This window comes from Trematomus bernacchii, unplaced genomic scaffold, assembly GCF_902827165.1.
Source record: "Trematomus bernacchii unplaced genomic scaffold, fTreBer1.1, whole genome shotgun sequence".
In the NCBI taxonomy this organism is placed as follows: Eukaryota; Metazoa; Chordata; class Actinopteri; order Perciformes; family Nototheniidae; genus Trematomus; species Trematomus bernacchii.
Genome location: NW_022988097.1, coordinates 7,657,638 through 7,674,414, shown reverse-complemented (window position 1 = coordinate 7,674,414; position 16,777 = coordinate 7,657,638). Strand labels below are relative to the sequence as shown.

The 16,777-nt window shown below is 42.7% G+C and overlaps 2 protein-coding genes across 3 annotated transcripts; both read right to left on the bottom strand.

Moving 5' to 3' along the window:
• Positions 1-864: 864 nt before the first annotated feature.
• Positions 865-5,068, bottom strand: LOC117475239 (platelet-derived growth factor receptor-like protein). The gene is made up of 7 exons (XM_034121407.1): positions 4,987-5,068; positions 4,454-4,620; positions 4,205-4,347; positions 3,114-3,265; positions 2,695-2,988; positions 1,567-1,706; positions 865-1,336 (listed from the first exon to the last, which is right to left on the bottom strand). The coding sequence occupies exons 1-7, from the start codon at positions 5,066-5,068 to the stop codon at positions 1,124-1,126; spliced, it is 1,191 nt and encodes a 396-aa protein (XP_033977298.1). The 3' UTR covers positions 865-1,123.
• A 1,065-nt stretch (positions 5,069-6,133) lies between these two features.
• On the bottom strand, positions 6,134-16,561 carry LOC117475176 (cationic amino acid transporter 2-like). Of its 2 annotated transcripts, none has more exons than XM_034121327.1 (12): positions 16,479-16,561; positions 14,295-14,693; positions 12,729-12,884; positions 12,481-12,646; positions 12,221-12,357; positions 11,545-11,767; positions 8,053-8,189; positions 7,866-7,968; positions 7,632-7,765; positions 7,330-7,496; positions 6,736-6,844; positions 6,134-6,651 (listed from the first exon to the last, which is right to left on the bottom strand). In XM_034121327.1, the coding sequence occupies exons 2-12, from the start codon at positions 14,656-14,658 to the stop codon at positions 6,521-6,523; spliced, it is 1,827 nt and encodes a 608-aa protein (XP_033977218.1). In that variant the 5' UTR covers positions 14,659-14,693; positions 16,479-16,561; the 3' UTR covers positions 6,134-6,520. The 2 variants fall into 2 exon arrangements, with proteins under 2 accessions (XP_033977218.1, XP_033977217.1); XM_034121326.1 differs by lacking the exon at positions 16,479-16,561 and adding an exon at positions 15,056-15,069.
• Between the last annotated feature and the right edge of the window lie 216 nt (positions 16,562-16,777).

Below are 16,777 nucleotides of genomic sequence, written 5' to 3'. Positions count from 1 at the left end.
ATGCTCACATGGTACATATGGATGTATATTGTTTATTACACACTAACTTGGACACACAAGTAACCTGTGTAGAATTATTGCTTTAAAAAAAAAATTCTTTCATAGTGCTGGTTGGTCTCCTAGCACATAATGAAGCTGTCCTATGTAGTGTGCTGTGTGCAACATACTCGATGAGCACTACCACAGGGTTAATGGTGGGGGTCAACAGGGCCCCAACATCAAACTGTTGCCACTATGCCCTCTAAAATAGTAATAACTGTCTAATTGCTATTTACAGTATTCCTCTGAGGGAAATATCATTATAGTTTCTGCAAGGCTGCCACTCACTATTATTTTAATGATCAATTACTGAAAAATGTGCACCATAAGTCTTGTGCCATCACATGTCTTGTTAAGCCTGAACAATAATCAGAAACCTAAATATAGTAAACGTACAACATATAAAACTGAAGAAATCCCATTTAGGAAGCTAGAATGAGAAAATGTTTGTTTGTTAAAATGGCAAACAATGTGTTTGTCGATTTGACGACTAACTGACCAATAATTTCAGATTTTCAAGATAAAGGACATAGAAAGGTGTATGAACATTTTTACATTATTGTTATTGTCCAAATTCTTAATTTAAAATCCCAAATTTACCAGAAGATGGTGTTTATGAAAAATAAATGACCATTCACAGTCTAATGTTAATAATTATAATTAGCAACATAATTATTACCTCATATATCACTCTATTATGAAATTAGAATCAAGCTATGTTTATGGATACCATTTCTCACACACAGAAAAGACTCATAACTCAATAATAATAATGTTTATTTTAATTTTATATGAATAAAAGGCAGGGTAATGCACAATAAGAAAAAGTAGAAAAAGACAGGTAACAATGTGTATATAAAACTTAAAAAACACAATCTGCTTAATGCACAACGCTTTACATACATTCATCTAAATCTAAACAACAACATTTCTCTTAATTTTTAGGCTTCAGTGTGTTTACAGCAATAGAAAGAGAAGATGATGTTTGTTGTATTTATATATTGATATGTGACTGATTGAATACTGTTCAGTACTTTTGACAAAGCAAAATGGTGCTCCTGATCTCCACCGTCTCATCTAGTTTTTATGGTTTTTGTTTCTTAGGTTTTGCTTTGGGCACCACTTTAACAGTAGTAGAAACTGATTTGGCTCCTTGCAGATTCTGGGCGGTGCAGGTGTATGTTCCATGGTCCACGTCCCGCACCTCATCCACCAGGAGGACAGACTGGGACTGCTGTCGGGCCGCTCCTCCACCCACTGGACTGATGCTGTCCTGAGTGTACAGAGGCCTCCCAATCTGCAAACAACACAAGAAACCAGAACATTTTTAATAAATGATCAATAGATAGCTGGATGCTCTGTAGTCCATAGGTCAGAGGCCTCTTAACTAGTACGAGACAAACAATAAATACAAAGATTATGACATAGGATTTACATAACTAAAATGTATAGTATAGCAAGCATGCCATATTGTAGAGTTTTAAATAAAAAATATTGTAATGATGACTGTCTTCCTGAGTGTCTGACCTGCTGTCCTGGGTAATCCCAGGTGAACTCCACAGCCACGTCCTGCTCCCCCACCACAGAGCAGCTGACACGCAGATTCTCCCCCGCAGTCACTGAGCTGGACGAGGCCTGGATCACTGGAGCAGGGGGAGCCATGGGGTCTGATGGCAAAACGTGGAATGTAATTCAGTTATATAAGTGATAAGTAACCAAACAACAAACAAAATACTGACTAATGAAACTGTGTACTGTAACTCCCTGCATGTTCTGCCTGTTTTATCAGTTTTTCTCCAGAAAATCTTAGTTTACAAGTTGGTAAAAAGAGACAGTCAGCAACAAGTGCCAGAAAAATAGTTACTTTTAGCTCAGAAATTAAAATGTAGTGCGGAAGTACTGCTGAAAATGTTGTTCTTAAAAGATAGAATACTGAAATGGCAGGAAGAAAAAATACATAGGTTTAAAAATGTTGAATGAGTAGTTAAAATAGAAGTGCTGAATAAAGTTTAAGTGTTAATTTAAGTATTAGCACTGACTGAAGTCGCCTATCATCTGACAACAAGATTGCAGAAAATAGGTTTCATGTACATGTGGAAGTAGAAGTATATTTGAACAAAATGGTCTGGAAATTAAAATCGCAAGAATGCCAGTTCACTTGTTTGAACTGAGGATTTTATTTAGTTTTAGTGTCGGCTGAAGTAAAGGCAATGTATAGTTTGTGTATGAACAGTTGAGGTTATCGGAGTTAGACAAGCTGCATAAAAGACAATGTGCAAAGAGTAAATGGGTAAGTATTGAAAGAGTCTTACATACATTCTGTAAAACAAGAAAAGTTGCAGTTCCTTACCGTAGAATAGGAGTAACCAAATATGTTTGGGTGTTCGCTTTATAAAACTTTACAAAAAGTGTTTATCAAAATTGTTGTCTATCAATTTTTGTGATTGTGGCTTTTGTAATAATTTGACCATCATTTTAGCGCTTGTTACTTATACTGCCCCATCAGGCAAGTTAGATGGACATGGGACTCTCTGTAGCTCATGGTTGCAATTATCTTTAAATGTACAAATATATTGGACAACATTTGCCTGCCTTCCTTTCTGGTGCAAATGAATTCACAGTTAAGGTTTTGGACAACTGTGAGGAAGCACTCACAGTTAACATAGATGAGCATGTACTTGGTGGAGCTCTGCCTCAGGTTGCCCAGACTGGCGACACAGAACAAGGCTCCAGCATGATGAGGCCGGGGGCGATGAATGGTGAAGCCCCTCTTGACGTTAAAGGAGATCTCTGCCCCGTCCACTGCCACCTCAACTGGAGGAAACTCACGGTGCAGAGTCACTTTGGCCTGGGGTGAACTCACCTGGCAGGGGAGGAGAGTAGGCCAGTTGGTTCTCAGCTGGATCGCCTCGTAGTAGTCAGCCGACGGGACAAATAGTTCTTGTGGATCTGATTGGAACCGTGAGAAGATGTCCGATTCAAGACAAGATAACGTGAAGAGTATCAGTCAAATAAAGCAGGGGCCTGCAGTTGTGAGAATTATATGTGTAAGAATCAATTAAAATGCACTGTACCTGGAAAGAAGACAAATACTTTGACAGCTTTGTCATACTCCTTCCTGCAGTCTGTGTCTTCACAATACATCGGATAACAGCTGAACTCCCCTGTGTCTGCACCCGTAGTGTTGATCAACGTCAGGACGCCATATCGCTCCTGTTGGACCATACTGCAGAGCCAAAAGAGGAAAGTCGGAAAACGTACTGACTTAGGAGGATAATTGCATTAATATTTAAAGGAGAGGTGTCATGGCCATTTCCACTGATCATAATTCCATTGTTGAGGTATACTAAAATAGATTTATACTGTGCATTTTTCCAAACTCACATTGGTTTCTCATACAGCATTTCTGTAAACTACTTGTATTCACTGAATTTCACTCTCTGCCTTTAACGGCTCGTTGTAGCTCCAATAGCTCCAGCCCCCACCCTCCCTGTGAGCACAGTGTGCTCTGATTGGTCGGGACGTTGTGAATTGCGCTGAGCTCCGTGGAGGTGTTGTTTCCTTGTTTAGGATACATAGCGAAACACAGCCAAACTCATCCTGAGCACACACAAACTCACATCCGAAGTAAAAACAATAAGTGTGGCTTGATATTGAGTAAGAAAAAGGTTGATAAACGCTGTGAGAATGGGTCTGCAGAGAGAATTTCGCCGCAATCCCAACTGTCTGTTATCAGCCTGCAGCCAGGGAGGAGAAATCAGCTGAGCTGCCTGCTCCCTGCACACAGATGTGTGTGTGAGGAAGTCCATGGATTGGTCAATTTGGACCAATCAGCGGGGGCTTAACGTAACGGCTCCGCGGACGTAACGTAACGGCTCCACGGACGTAACGTAACGGCTCCACGGATTGGTCCATTTCGTTCCGGGTACGGCTTGACATCAGGACGTACCCGGAAGAATCAAATGGGCAATGACGTATCTCCAAGGAGGCGTTTTGGGGAGGTATTTTCTGTGTTAGAGTTTTACTCGCTATTGGGTGTACTTTGAGGGTTTTGACTCTGCACACCGTTGACATGCATAAAAACCTTCATAACACACAAGGGGACGGGTAATAACCGGAAAAGCATGACACCTCTCCTTTAAGATGTATTTGCTGCTTAGCTGACCTGAGCCTTCCCTCATCATCCTCCTCCAGGTACTTTGGGACGCTCCACTGCACAGGTTTGCCCCTGCACCTCAGCTCCAAGGTGTCTCCTGACTGCACACTTATACTGTCTACCACCTTTTTAAACTTCCCTCTGTTTAGCACCTTTATGTGTCAGATATGAAAACACATAGTTACTGTATACACTGATGCAGTCATTTCTCTGTGTTTTACTGAACGATCCTTGGACACCATTCGTGCTGTTTCCTACCTGTGTGAGGAAGGTCTGTGCCGGGGCTGCAGGTGTAGTTTTGATCTTTGGTTTGGCTGTTACAGCTCTGGGCGATTTGTTTTTTGACCTCCCAAGTTTGGTAATGCTCGGCTTTGGCTTCCTTCCTGGTTTAATCTTCTGTTGTTGGGCCTCTTCTTGACAATAAGCTACACAGTATACACAGTAAATGAAGCAAGAATAGTCCACAAATAAGATTAGATACCTTAATTGATTCCCAGCAAGGACATTTCGAGAACATTTTACAATGACCGGGAATCAAACCTTGGTTTATTGCTTGGAAAACATGTGCTCACCACTATACCACCATTGCTAAATCAGGATACCGGCAATTGTTAATGATACGAATCAAGGGATAACAGTTTTATCTTGATGTGCCAAATGGTGGATCAATGGTTTTTACAACATGTAAACTCCTAGAGTAGGCCATTATGCCTAAGGGCAACAGAAATGTCCCCTCCTTTGTGATTCTAGGAACACATGTTCAGAGAACTGAAGTGAATCAAATCACTTACCTAACTCGAGGATGACAGCACAAACAAGGAGAGCGCTCAGCACCAGCCTCCCCTTTGATCCAAACAAGTTCTCCAAAGGCATGATTGATAAGTGGAATAATATCAAAGTGGCTTGTTAGTTCATGCAGTTCAACACAGTACTGCAGAATCCAGAGAGAAGAGGAGGAGGGCAGAGCTCGCAAAGTGAGAGCTCAGCTGTTTACCAGAATCACACAAATTCCTCCTCCTGAGATTGGCATTAGTACCCCAAATTCCTCCTGACTGGCTCAATGGAGGCTTTCAAGCCTGTCCGGACCAATGAGGGTCCAGAGACAGAGGCCCCTGTTTGCTTAGCTGCTGGACTGGAAGTGTATGAGCAGCATGAGTCTGGCCCTCTGAAGCAGCCTGAATGAAGTCTGTGGCGAGGTAATAAAAGCATTTGGTGCCCAATAAACCATTTGTCCTATGTTTACTGATTGTCGTTCTACTGGTAAAGAAAAAGCTTTGACTAGCTTTCGAGTCATAAAAATCAAATCAATTTATCATCTATGTTGAGATTTATCTTTTTAAGTAAATGTATCTTTGGTATTACTATTGGCGTGTTTTGGTGCAGTGTTTCTGTTGTGAACAATTTTGTTAAATAAACATGATTTTATTATAAACTACAACCAATATATGAATTTAAGTGTTTCTAGAAAAAGGATTTTGCATGTTTGATTAAAACCACAGAATGCTGTTCCCAGTGAGAACTATGTAAACCCTCCGTTTGAGCGACAGTCTTGAACATGAACAGGTAAGCTTCCATGAAAGGTCCTTTTGTTCTCACTGAACTCCAGATCTTTATCTGAGATTGCAAGGGGAACTGGACTTTTTTTTTTAAATGAACAAACCCTGCAGAAAATGAACTCCAGATTGCATTCGCCTTAAAACTGGATTCTTTATTTTTAATTAAGGAATACATTTAAAATATTTAATTAGAATACATGTACAGTTTCCATATATACACTTTAAAACAACAAACATTGAATACATTAAATCTTGAAACAGGCAAAAAAATATATTACATTTGACAAGATTGTATCTTATATAAAAAATTATTGTTTTGCTATTCATAGTCATAATTAGAATTGTATAAAATTACAATACATCTCTACACTTTACAATTTATATGAAAAATGTAAACTTGTCATCAAAGTAATAATATAGTCATTATCAACTGAACATAGTGTGAGCCCTTTTTGTTTTTAAACACAGGTGTAAACTACTTTGAGAGTAGATTATTAAGAGGCTCCAAGACAACAGGCAATTTCTACAGATCCAGAAATACATCAAGCAATGCTAGCAATGACAATATTTAGATAAATTACAAACTCCATCATAATGAAGAATAAAAGGGAACAAGTTGGCCTATCTGTCTATTTCTCTGCATCAAAACACTGAACACCTGTTGCAGATATGTATCAATGCAGGATCAGATAAGCCTGTTTAACAGTTGTTTCACACTTAAAGCAGTTACTCACGGAAACATCTTAATGTATTTCCGCTTCAGCTGTGCTTAGAATTTTTCCTCTTTAATGACGTCCATGTCTGTTTTGCCGCTGACAGTTTCAATCCTTGGCTGGGTGCCCATCAGGCGCTTCCTCTGAACACTATATCGGATACCGTAGACAAAGTAGATGACTAACCCTGGAGAGAGAAAGGTGGGTCATTACAGTTCAGAAACTAACTCAATAGAATAACTTTACTTTTCAAGCAGAGATATGTTCTTACCCACAAACATCCAAATAGCATATCGTATCCAGGTTTCTCCACCTAACTGGACCATCAGGTATACGTTGATGAATGTGCTCACTAACGGCAAAGCAGGGAGTAAAGGCACCTGTGAGCAGAAAATAGAAGAGATTAATATATTTTGTAATTAATGTTAAAGGTGGGGTAGGTAATTTTGGAGAAACCAGCTCGAGTGCGCTAGAATTTGAAAATACACAGCCGGAAAAAATCTGCTTACAGAGCCCCTCCTCCAACACACACGAACGCGCACATGACCAATGAGGGCACGAGATAAGTTAGTGCCCCGATGGAAGGCTGACAGGCAGGTAGGCCATCCAGTTATTTTAGCTGGGCCGGCAAAAATGATTGGTCGTACTTTTTACAGTATTACGGCTTCCAGATGACATTTTTTTATGGATTTTTTGTCAAAGCACTTAAGATATTCATTGCTATCGGGATGTTAAGAGTATTCCATGGAATATAACAAAAAGTGTATCTCGAGCCGGTTTCTCAAACTTACCTACCCCACCTTTAACTAGAATGTATGCACAAAATGTGTCTCGTTTCTCGGATACACAATTGAAATGTTCTCACCATGAAGGATGCCTTGGAGCTATTTTGTGGATGCCTCCAGATGAGGAAAGTGTTAAACAGCACAATCAAAGCGAGGATGGATACAAGCACCAGACTCCATACTTCCAAATTGGCCAGAGCGTCCAATGCTTGGCTCAGAATGACACAAAGTGCTACCAAACATGCAACTGGAGAACAAATATGAAAAAGAGTGATCAGTTCGTGGAGCAGAGGAACAAAGACTTTTCAAAAGCATTAACTTTGGGGTAAAGAAAAGGAAAGTGCCTAAAATATAAAAAGGCACTCATGTTTGGCGTTCGTACCAGACAGTATGGTCAGGATGGTGACTCTTCTGGAGGTGGATGAGTTAGGGGTTGATGGAGGATTAAAGAGGCTGAACTTGGTGTTTGTCTCTATGATTTTTAGGTCTGAGTCTTCCGATGGATCTGGTTGGTACCTTGATTTAAAGAAAAGATAAAGATGAAACATAAATTCAGTTTTGCGAAGTGTTTCTAGATAAAGCCCTGGGTGAGAAGAAGCAGATACAATGAATATACCTCAGTATCAAGATGCATATGGCCACGAGTGTGTAAGCAAACAGAGTGCCGATGGACATCATTTCCACCAATGCTTCCAGGTCAAACAGCAGCGCCATGATGGCTGGAGATGGCAATAAGAGAATACAGAGTTACTTTTAGTCCAAATACTTTAGCATATATAAACTTACAGCTGTAACATCTGTACCTGCAACAAATCCAGATGATATGGTTGCTAAAGCAGGACTGCCCTTGGCCGTGACTTTGGTCAAGAAATGGAAAAGCAGGCCGTCTCTTGCCATGGCGAACAGCACCCGGGGCATGGGGAACATCGAACCCAGCAGGCTGGAGATAACAATGCCAACAGGCTCAGTCAACACTCATCAAAAGGCTTTTAGTACCAGGACAGTTTCAAATGCATAGAATAATGCTGTATTAGTTTCCAACATAGTAATTATTAGTATCAGTTTTAATCTGGAAAAAACAAGTAAAACTAAAAATGAGTCTACACTACAGCCATGCTAGAAACTCTGTGAGGTTGTATTGGTGATTTAAGCAAAAAATAATTATGTCAGCATGCTAACATGCTCACAATGACATGCATCTTAACATGCTGATGTTAATTAGGTATAATGTTTACCATCCTTACCATCCTTGGTTAAGTATAAGCATGCAAACATCAGGAATATCATTAGTGTTGTAGGTATGAAGTCATTACCCAAGTATCAGATGAAGAGAATTGTTGACCTGATGAAGTTACTACAAATCATCCTGAGGAGAACATAAATGTCTGAATCACATTTCATGGGGATCTATCCAATTGCAAATGTCAATGGAGACATTTCACTCAAAACCATAATGGTTGACCTTGTGATGGCTCAACAGGAAAAGTCAGGGATCACTAGAGTCACTATGATAAGTCCTTTGAGGACAATAGCCGCGTTCACACCAAGTACTTTGCTGTACTTAGTGCCGGCACTTAGTGCCCCGGCACTTATTACCCCAGGGCACTTACAGTACAGATCGCGTTCACACGGGAATAAGTTCCCTGAGGGAAGATTACGCAAATGAGCCGCTGACGTCACTTCGTCTTCTTCTGCTTTACTGGCAGGCCGCAAACCACTTCACGGCGTATACTGCCACCCGAAGTCCCCCGGCCGAAAGTCCCCGGAGTTGGGGACTGGCTTCAGTAGAAGCTGCTGGGACTCCCAGCAGCGTCTACTGAAGCCTTCCGAGTAAACCTCCTCATCTCCACCGCTCCCATGTTTTATTTTGTGTTGCCATAAGTTAGTCTCTCTGCATATGTGCGCTGGGCGAATGCTAATGCTAATAATGCTAATGTGTAGTGATCACTTATTAATACACTGGGTTACATCATTCAATCAAGGAACTACAGGTTGGGGGTATTGTTCCGCACGGACACTAATGCTTACTGTACCTCCGGGGTATATACTGTGTCCTCCTCCCTTTCGCTTTCTCTTCTCTTCCCGGGCTTCGACCCAACAACATCTGCATTTCTGCTGCTCAATAAAGCCAGCTTTGTACCTTCATTGCACCGCCTCCGACTCCCTTCTCTCGGCACTACATTGGTGACCCCGACATAAGTCTCGCGAAGTATCCGAGACTGAACCGAACACGGCAAAAAGCGCAGCTTTTCTCGAAATGCCGGGGATTCTTGGAGACGTCCGTGGCTGCCACGTGCACACAGACTGAGGCTCGGTGCGCCCCACGGAATGGCTGAGGACGTCGCCCGCCATTCCCGCATCGTCTCGGCACTGGAAGACAGCAAGCCTTCCGACTACGAGGAGACGATGCACGATCTGCTGGGTGTGGAAGAACCCGACTTCTACCTCGTGGAGCTGTTTCTTCGGGACATGCGGCTGCATGTCCAGGCTGCGCTAGCTAACACGGCTAGTTTTGAGCCCCGCGCTTTAGCCGACGAAGCTAGCCGGTTCTTCCTGGCCGCCCGGCGATTTACCCCTGAGGTGCTGGCCACTACACGCTGCGGCGCCTTCCCTGGTGGGGGCACACCGCCTAGCAGAGGCTCCGGGGCCGCCGCCGCCGACAGCGACTAACGGCCGTCGTGAACGGCTAGCCTGACTGCTAGCAGCTAGCGGCTAACGACATCCGACTGTTAGCCCCTTTTTCTTTTTCTTTTTCTTTTTGTGGTGCCGGAGAGGAGGTTCGATCAAGTCTGGTCGGCCTCGTGTGGATCCTCTTACAATTTCGCCCGCCTGTTTTTGATCGTGGACGGGACGACCCTTTTGAGTTTTTTTCTGGTGCCTGAGAGGTGGTTCGACCATGTCTGGTCGGCCTCGTGTGGACCCTCTCGCTTTTTCACCACCTCGACAGCGGCTTCGGACGTCGCCCATGCCTTCTTCGGCCCGTGGGGTGGCGCGCTTCTGGACCCCGTCTCGCCTCGACTCTACGGTTTTCGGACGTCGCCCATGCCTTCATCGGCCCGTGGGTGGCGCGCTTCGGGACCCTGTCTGGCCTCTTCCTTCGCCTCGGCAGCAGCTTCGGACGTCGCCCACGCCTTCATCGGCCCGTGGGTGGCGCGCTTCTGGACCCTGCCTGGCCTCTCCTATAACCGCGGCTCACGGTTCGCCTCGACGGCGGCTTCGGACGTCACCCCGTCTGGCCTCTCCCCTGTCCACGGCTCCTTCCTCCCGAGGACTTCGTACCCGCCGCCGCTGTGCCTTCGCCTGCGGCCGGGCAGCGCTCCTCCCTGCTGGGGACCACCGGGATATTCACGCCTGTCCCCACGTCGCAACACAGCGACCCTGCTTTCTGCGGCCCCCTGACGACGGCCCATTCCGGCCCACCCCCCACCCCCCGGTGGGGATGCCCTCGCCCTCGTTAGGGCCCCTACCCTCTCCTGCGGCCCCCTTCCGAAGGCCCGTTCCATGGCCCGGCCCTCGCCGGCGGCCCGGCCCTCCTCGGCCCCTGTGGTGCTTCCTCCCGGACGCGAGGATTGTGTCCATGGTTGAATTCTGGGGGGGCTTGTGTAGTGATCACTTATTAATACACTGGGTTACATAATTCAATCAAGGAACTACAGGTTGGGGGTATTGTTCCGCACGGACACTAATGCTTACTGTACCTCCGGGGTATATACTGTGTCCTCCTCCCTTTCGCTTTCTCTTCTCTTCCCGGGCTTCGACCCAACAACATCTGCATTTCTGCTGCTCAATAAAGCCAGCTTTGTACCTTCATTGCACCGCCTCCGACTCCCTTCTCTTGGCACTACAAATGCGAGGATAATAAAATGGCGGCTCTACAAAACATTTCAGAGTTTTACGGGGCGTGGTTTGCAATTCGCCCAGCCAATCAGAACTGGGGCACTTTTTTCCCCCAGGAAAGTACCATCTCTCAGCAGGCACTAACAATGGGGGTAAAAGTTCCCGGCTTGAAGTACTCTTTTTGGTGTGAACGCGACATAAGGGGTACTAACGGAACTAAACGCGAAAAGTACGGGGAAAAGTACTCCGGTGTGAACGCGGCTCATGAATCTCTGCACTAAATTGAATGCAATCCATTCAACTGTTGTTGAAATGTTTCTAACACCAAGTGGTGGATTGACCAAATTACCCTGTGGCGAGCACGACTAACAAACAGGTGTAACATCTTGTTTTCCATAGACCTATATTGTTTTCTCCAATGACCCCGTTACCCAGACTTTACACCCAGTAGTTTTTACCTGGTGGACAGGGCACACAGCGACCCCACAGCCACAACATATTTGGCTGGTTCCCAACCAATGTAATCAAAGGCCACTGGCAGGGGGCTTTTTTCATTGAGCAGGTAGTAAGGCATCATCAGGGTAAGAGCAGCAGACACAGCAAAGTAGGCGACGAAACAGATAATGAGTGAGGCCACAATGCCCAGAGGGATTGACTTCTGGGGGTTCTTCGTCTCCTCGCCTACGAAGAAAGAAACAAAGAACCTTAAATGATATTCCTCCTCCAGCGGTTACATGACAGTAAAATAATACAATCACATTAATATGACAATTGGCAGAATGACAAACACATTATTTTCCTGTTTCCACGTAAAGGAAATTTTTATAGTGTGTAGTCACATCTGATGACCTTCATCAGACAGCGTTTTCTCAGGGTTACAGTGATGATTCAGTTGTTATCAGTTTACTGAGGTCAGATGATAACAACTGAACCATCTTCGACACCAGTGAGCAAAATCCTTGCCATGATGAAGGCAACTACACATGGATAATTTAAAAAATACATGAGATAATGGAACAATTTTGTCTCGTATTTTTATGGTAAAGGATCTTATACTGGTATATATCTTACCATATCTAACCTTACAGTATACTAATCACACTGGACTCTTAGAGGTAGACGTTGTCCTCTTACCTGTTGTAGCGATGCAGTCGAATCCAACAAAGGCATAAAAACATGTTGCAGCTCCAGCCACCGTTCCACCAATGCCATAGGGAAAAAATCCACCCTCTCCATATATGCTTGTCACATTGGCAGTAGAGCTTAAGTTTCTGCATTTAGGAGAAAGCATTATTTTGTGTTTATCTACTGTGAGATGAACCAGGGGAGCAATATTACTGTAAAGGATCCTGCCCACACCCAAACACAGACTATATTATGCTCTTTGACATTACTTGAATGCTGCTGTGGCGTTTATCAGAGCCTCTTCACTGATTTGCCAGTTGGAAATGTCCCCCATAATGAATCCAGAGATGGCCACAAACAGCAGCACCACGATGTTGATGGCTGTGAAGATCTTGTTTATTAACGTTGACTCTTTCACTCCAAATGCCAGGATACCTTCATGGAAAACATGGTAATTGTCACTTTCTTTGTATGCACTGCTACTACCGTCCAAATGACATATTTTTCATAATTTTACCTGACAGTATCATGATTAGCCCAGCAGCAAAGACATCTGGGTAAGGTGCCAGGCCCGGGAGGCCAATGGCTGCATTTGCTTCAAAGAATTTGGATATGACGCCGCCGATGAGGTCATCAAATGTCCCACTCCATGCCAGAGCAACACTAGATGTCCCTGCAGATAGTGAGTGACACATGCAATAAATGAATCAGCCTGAGTCACCATTTAAGTGTAGTCATAAACATAACATACTGATGGTGATAGTTCCTACGTCTTCAACGCTTTATGATTTAGTTAATTTAAACAACAATCCTGGTTCATGAGGTTAAATTACGACAATTACAATCACTCAAGTAATGAATTTGAAAGTGGCATGAAAGTTGTGTTTTGTCTGAAGAACAGTAAACTTCCGCTGTGGAAAAATTGTCTTGTGACGAGGTAAAAGGTTGCAGAGTCTTAAAGAGTGTCATGTTGATGGTTGATCATTTATGAGTTTCAATGTTCGCACTGTGAGAAACATGTTATATAAGTGGAAAATACATTATTAGAGGGTGTAAATAACAAGTTTGAGCCGGGGATTAATACTAAGCCATAGACTAAATCCATAGATTATTTTTGTTTCTCTACATTTTTGGTGTATACCAGCAACTCTCTTTTCAAAACAACCTTATAACAGTAAGAAACGTTCATCACTAAATACACTGGAGAAAATGCTGCTCCAAAATCAAGTAAAAGAATAATGAAAACAAGGTGTTTTCGCTTGTAATAAGTAAAAAAAACGGCTCGAGATACACTTTTTGTTATATTCCATGAAATGCTCTTAACATCCCGATAGCAATGAATATCTTAAGTGCTTTGACAAAAAATCCATAAAAAAATGTCATCTGTGGAAGCCGTAATACTGTAAAAAGTACGACCAATCATTTTAGCCGGCTCGGCTAAAATAACTGGATGGCCTACCTGCCTGTCAGCCTTCCATCTGTGCACAAACTTATCTCGTGCCCTCATTGGTCATGTGCGCGTTCGTGTGTGTTGGAGGAGGGGCTCTATAAGGAAGTGGCAGATTTTCTCCGGTTGTGTATTTTCAAATTCTAGCAATCTCGAGCCGGTTTCTCAAATGTACCTACCTTTAATTAGCTGGGAGAACTTACTAACATATATCTTACCCGGATCAGTAAATGTTATTACAAAATAAGCCTGAAATGCTCAAAAGTGTTCAGTTTTCTGATGTTAGTTGGTGATTTTCCAATAAGAATTTGTTTTAGTTTTTTAAATCAAGTAAGATTTATTTTTTAAAACAAGATTAAACCATCTTTTACAAAAACCATAGCAGCTTAAAGAACTTGTTTCATTTGAGATACAACTCAAAATAAGATGTTTTCAAGAGTCTTGAAGATTTATTGTCTAAAAACAAGACCCACTGCATTACCTCTTCAGTTATTATGTCTTATATCGAGTGGAAAGACATATTCTGACTAGATATTAGACACATATACTTGGCAAGATTTCTAGTTTTTACAGTGTATAAGACATTATATTATTTTTGGTATTGAATTCAAATATTATGCAGTGTATCAAACTTGCCTATGACGTAGGAGAGTAACAGATTCCACCCAGTGATGAAAGCCAGCAGCTCTCCAACAGTCACATAGCTGTAGAGGTATGCTGAGCCTGTTTTGGGAACCCGAGACCCAAACTCTGCGTAGCATAGTCCAGCAAATATGGATGCCAGGGCGGCAATGCCGAAGGAGAGGATGATGCTGGGTCCCGCAGTGTCTCTGGCCACCTCTCCAGACAGGACGTAGACCCCGGCCCCCAGGGTGCTGCCCACGCCTAGGGCCACCAGGTCCAGAGTGGTGAGGCATCGTTTAAAAGTGGACAGCTCCCCGTCTGGCTCCAGTGGCTTTCTCCGAGATAGACTCCCCAGGAAGGACTTCACACATGCCATGCTTCTTTGGGTTTGGATGTTAAGATGTGGGAATTCTGATGAAAGGGACAGGTGGGAGGTAGGTTAAATGCTGTAGCGAATAAAGAAGAAAGAGTGAGGAGAGGAGTGGGGGAGAAAGGGCGAATCAGTGAACCTTAGAGTGAATAATTGTCAGGTCAGCCCCTCAGTAGAACATTTTTTCTCAAGCATAACACATTTCCTCTAAATGTGTTGTTAATGCAACAGTTACAAAGGGATCTATTCATCAAGGCATCAAAAAAGTCCAATTAACAATAGAGATTTGGACATATTGCAATTTGTTAAAGATTATAAGATTATATTAGAAGAATTTACTCACATGTTTTACTAAGATTCCACTACATTTTCATTAGGGTAAAAGAAGACTGGATTCACTCACCTCCTCTGTGTATTTCCTTCACAGGTGTGCTTAGAAGAGACAATTAATAGGACCTGTCATTCCCCTAAATCACATTATTCCGTTATACATGCCCTTCTTTATCACCCCGCTGATATGATACTGCTGATGCTTGGAGTTTTCATTGCCGCCCACAGCGCAAAGCAACGCCCTGTTCGAGAACTGCACTTTACTCAACCTTCAATTACTTACACAATTACTTCCGTTAGAATGTATGAAGAATGCAGATTGGTTTATAATTTGGCAATAAAAGAACATAGTTTTCTATTTTACAATGTGTTCTCGCCTCGCCAGCAGTATCATGTCTAAGATATTTCCTCGTCTCAGATTGATTTATTGTTTTTATTCCCTGTGTTGACCTGCTTTTTTTTAAATGAAAAGGCAATTTTAATTTTTGTAAATGACTCTAAAAACTGTTTTTTGGATTTCTAAACAAGAATTATAATTCAACCCATTTTAAAATATCTGACAGAGAGGGACAAATAGGAAATTAGGAATCTTCTACAGAAAACTGAAGAGGACCAGTGGTTTATTTTCTTAATTATTTTTCAAATGTGACTCGCTTGTATTATACGTGAGAGATGATTTGGCTTTCATAATTGTTTCATGATTGTGCCTTCAAGATAATCCAAGACTTTAAGGTTCACATTCGTCTATGACTTTGGATTTTGTCCTTCCCAAACAGAAGGTGAAGGTGGCAACAAAACTGAGAACAACTCTACATAACCACATTCCTGCTATCTGATGTGACACCTTTCAATAAAACATGTTTTTTATTATAGAAGTATGCAGAGGTACGTCATCCACACTGTTCTCAAAGTGTGTTTACATGCAGGTACATGTTACACCTTATCACTGTGGCTGTGTTAGAGTGTTGCTGCTTATCTAATAGGAACCATCACCCCATCACTACTTGGAGGTGTGAGCCTGCCAGAGTTAATGAAACAGAGGAGGACAAAGCTTCATTCATAGCCGGCTGCACACTTCTGTGCCTTCTGATCTCCCATCAGGGTATTTCAGCTCACATAATCCCTCTCGGCATCTCCTTCAGCAGACAGGAGGCGAATGGGAAAGCAGCCTGTCTGTACGGTCAAAGTACCTTTGAGAAACTTAAAGCTCTGCCTATCTGCAGATCTCAGGGTTTGAGATACCGTTTCCAGAGGAACAGTGGGGTAATGCCTAACTCAATAACAGCTTTATGATCAGAGGGTTAATATGTTTCCCAGTGAAGCTCAGTTAATGATCACCGATGTGTTATTTATGGCTGTCTACTGTGCAATTAAAGACAAATCACAGATACATATTACAGTTCACACTCAAATACACAGAAATTAAAGCAGAGGTCAGAGATTTTAATCTAACTGGCTGATGGTCATTTAATTCAGAAGATACAGAAGTTGTTTACCTTGTGTTCAGTCCCACGAGGAGTGGCTGGTGACTGTGTGGTGAAAACAGCGCAAAGAGGCAAAAATATCCGTGCTGTTGACTTGGATGAAGGAAACATGATTTTTACTGCGATATATACAAGACTCCGAGTCTCTGTGACCCTCCCACTGGAATTACTTACAAAGTCGCCTTTCTCACTCAGCACCAGTTTGGATAATAATGTGCTCATTATTGCACTGACGGCACAGGGTGAGAATTGTGAACAGCAAATCCGATTCAGAATGTGAAAAATGCTTTTGTGCTCACTTAGTTTTCACA

Bases quoted from the DNA above. Each gene is read 5' to 3' on its own strand.
- LOC117475239 (XM_034121407.1), bottom strand. From the start codon at position 5,068: ATGCCTTTGGAGAACTTGTTTGGATCAAAGGGGAGGCTGGTGCTGAGC. The intron at 4,348-4,453 runs GTAGGAAACAGC...TGACACATAAAG, and splicing joins CACAGACCTTCCTCACACAG to GTGCTAAACAGAGGGAAGTT. The intron at 1,707-2,694 runs GTGAGTGCTTCC...TTTTGCCATCAG, and splicing joins CATGCTCATCTATGTTAACT to ACCCCATGGCTCCCCCTGCT.
- LOC117475176 (XM_034121327.1), bottom strand. From the start codon at position 14,658: ATGGCATGTGTGAAGTCCTTCCTGGGGAGTCTATCTCGGAGAAAGCCA. The intron at 8,190-11,544 runs GTAAAAACTACT...TGTTATCTCCAG, and splicing joins CTGTGTGCCCTGTCCACCAG to CCTGCTGGGTTCGATGTTCC. The intron at 6,652-6,735 runs GTAAGAACATAT...TTCTCTCTCCAG, and splicing joins TGCTATTTGGATGTTTGTGG to GGTTAGTCATCTACTTTGTC.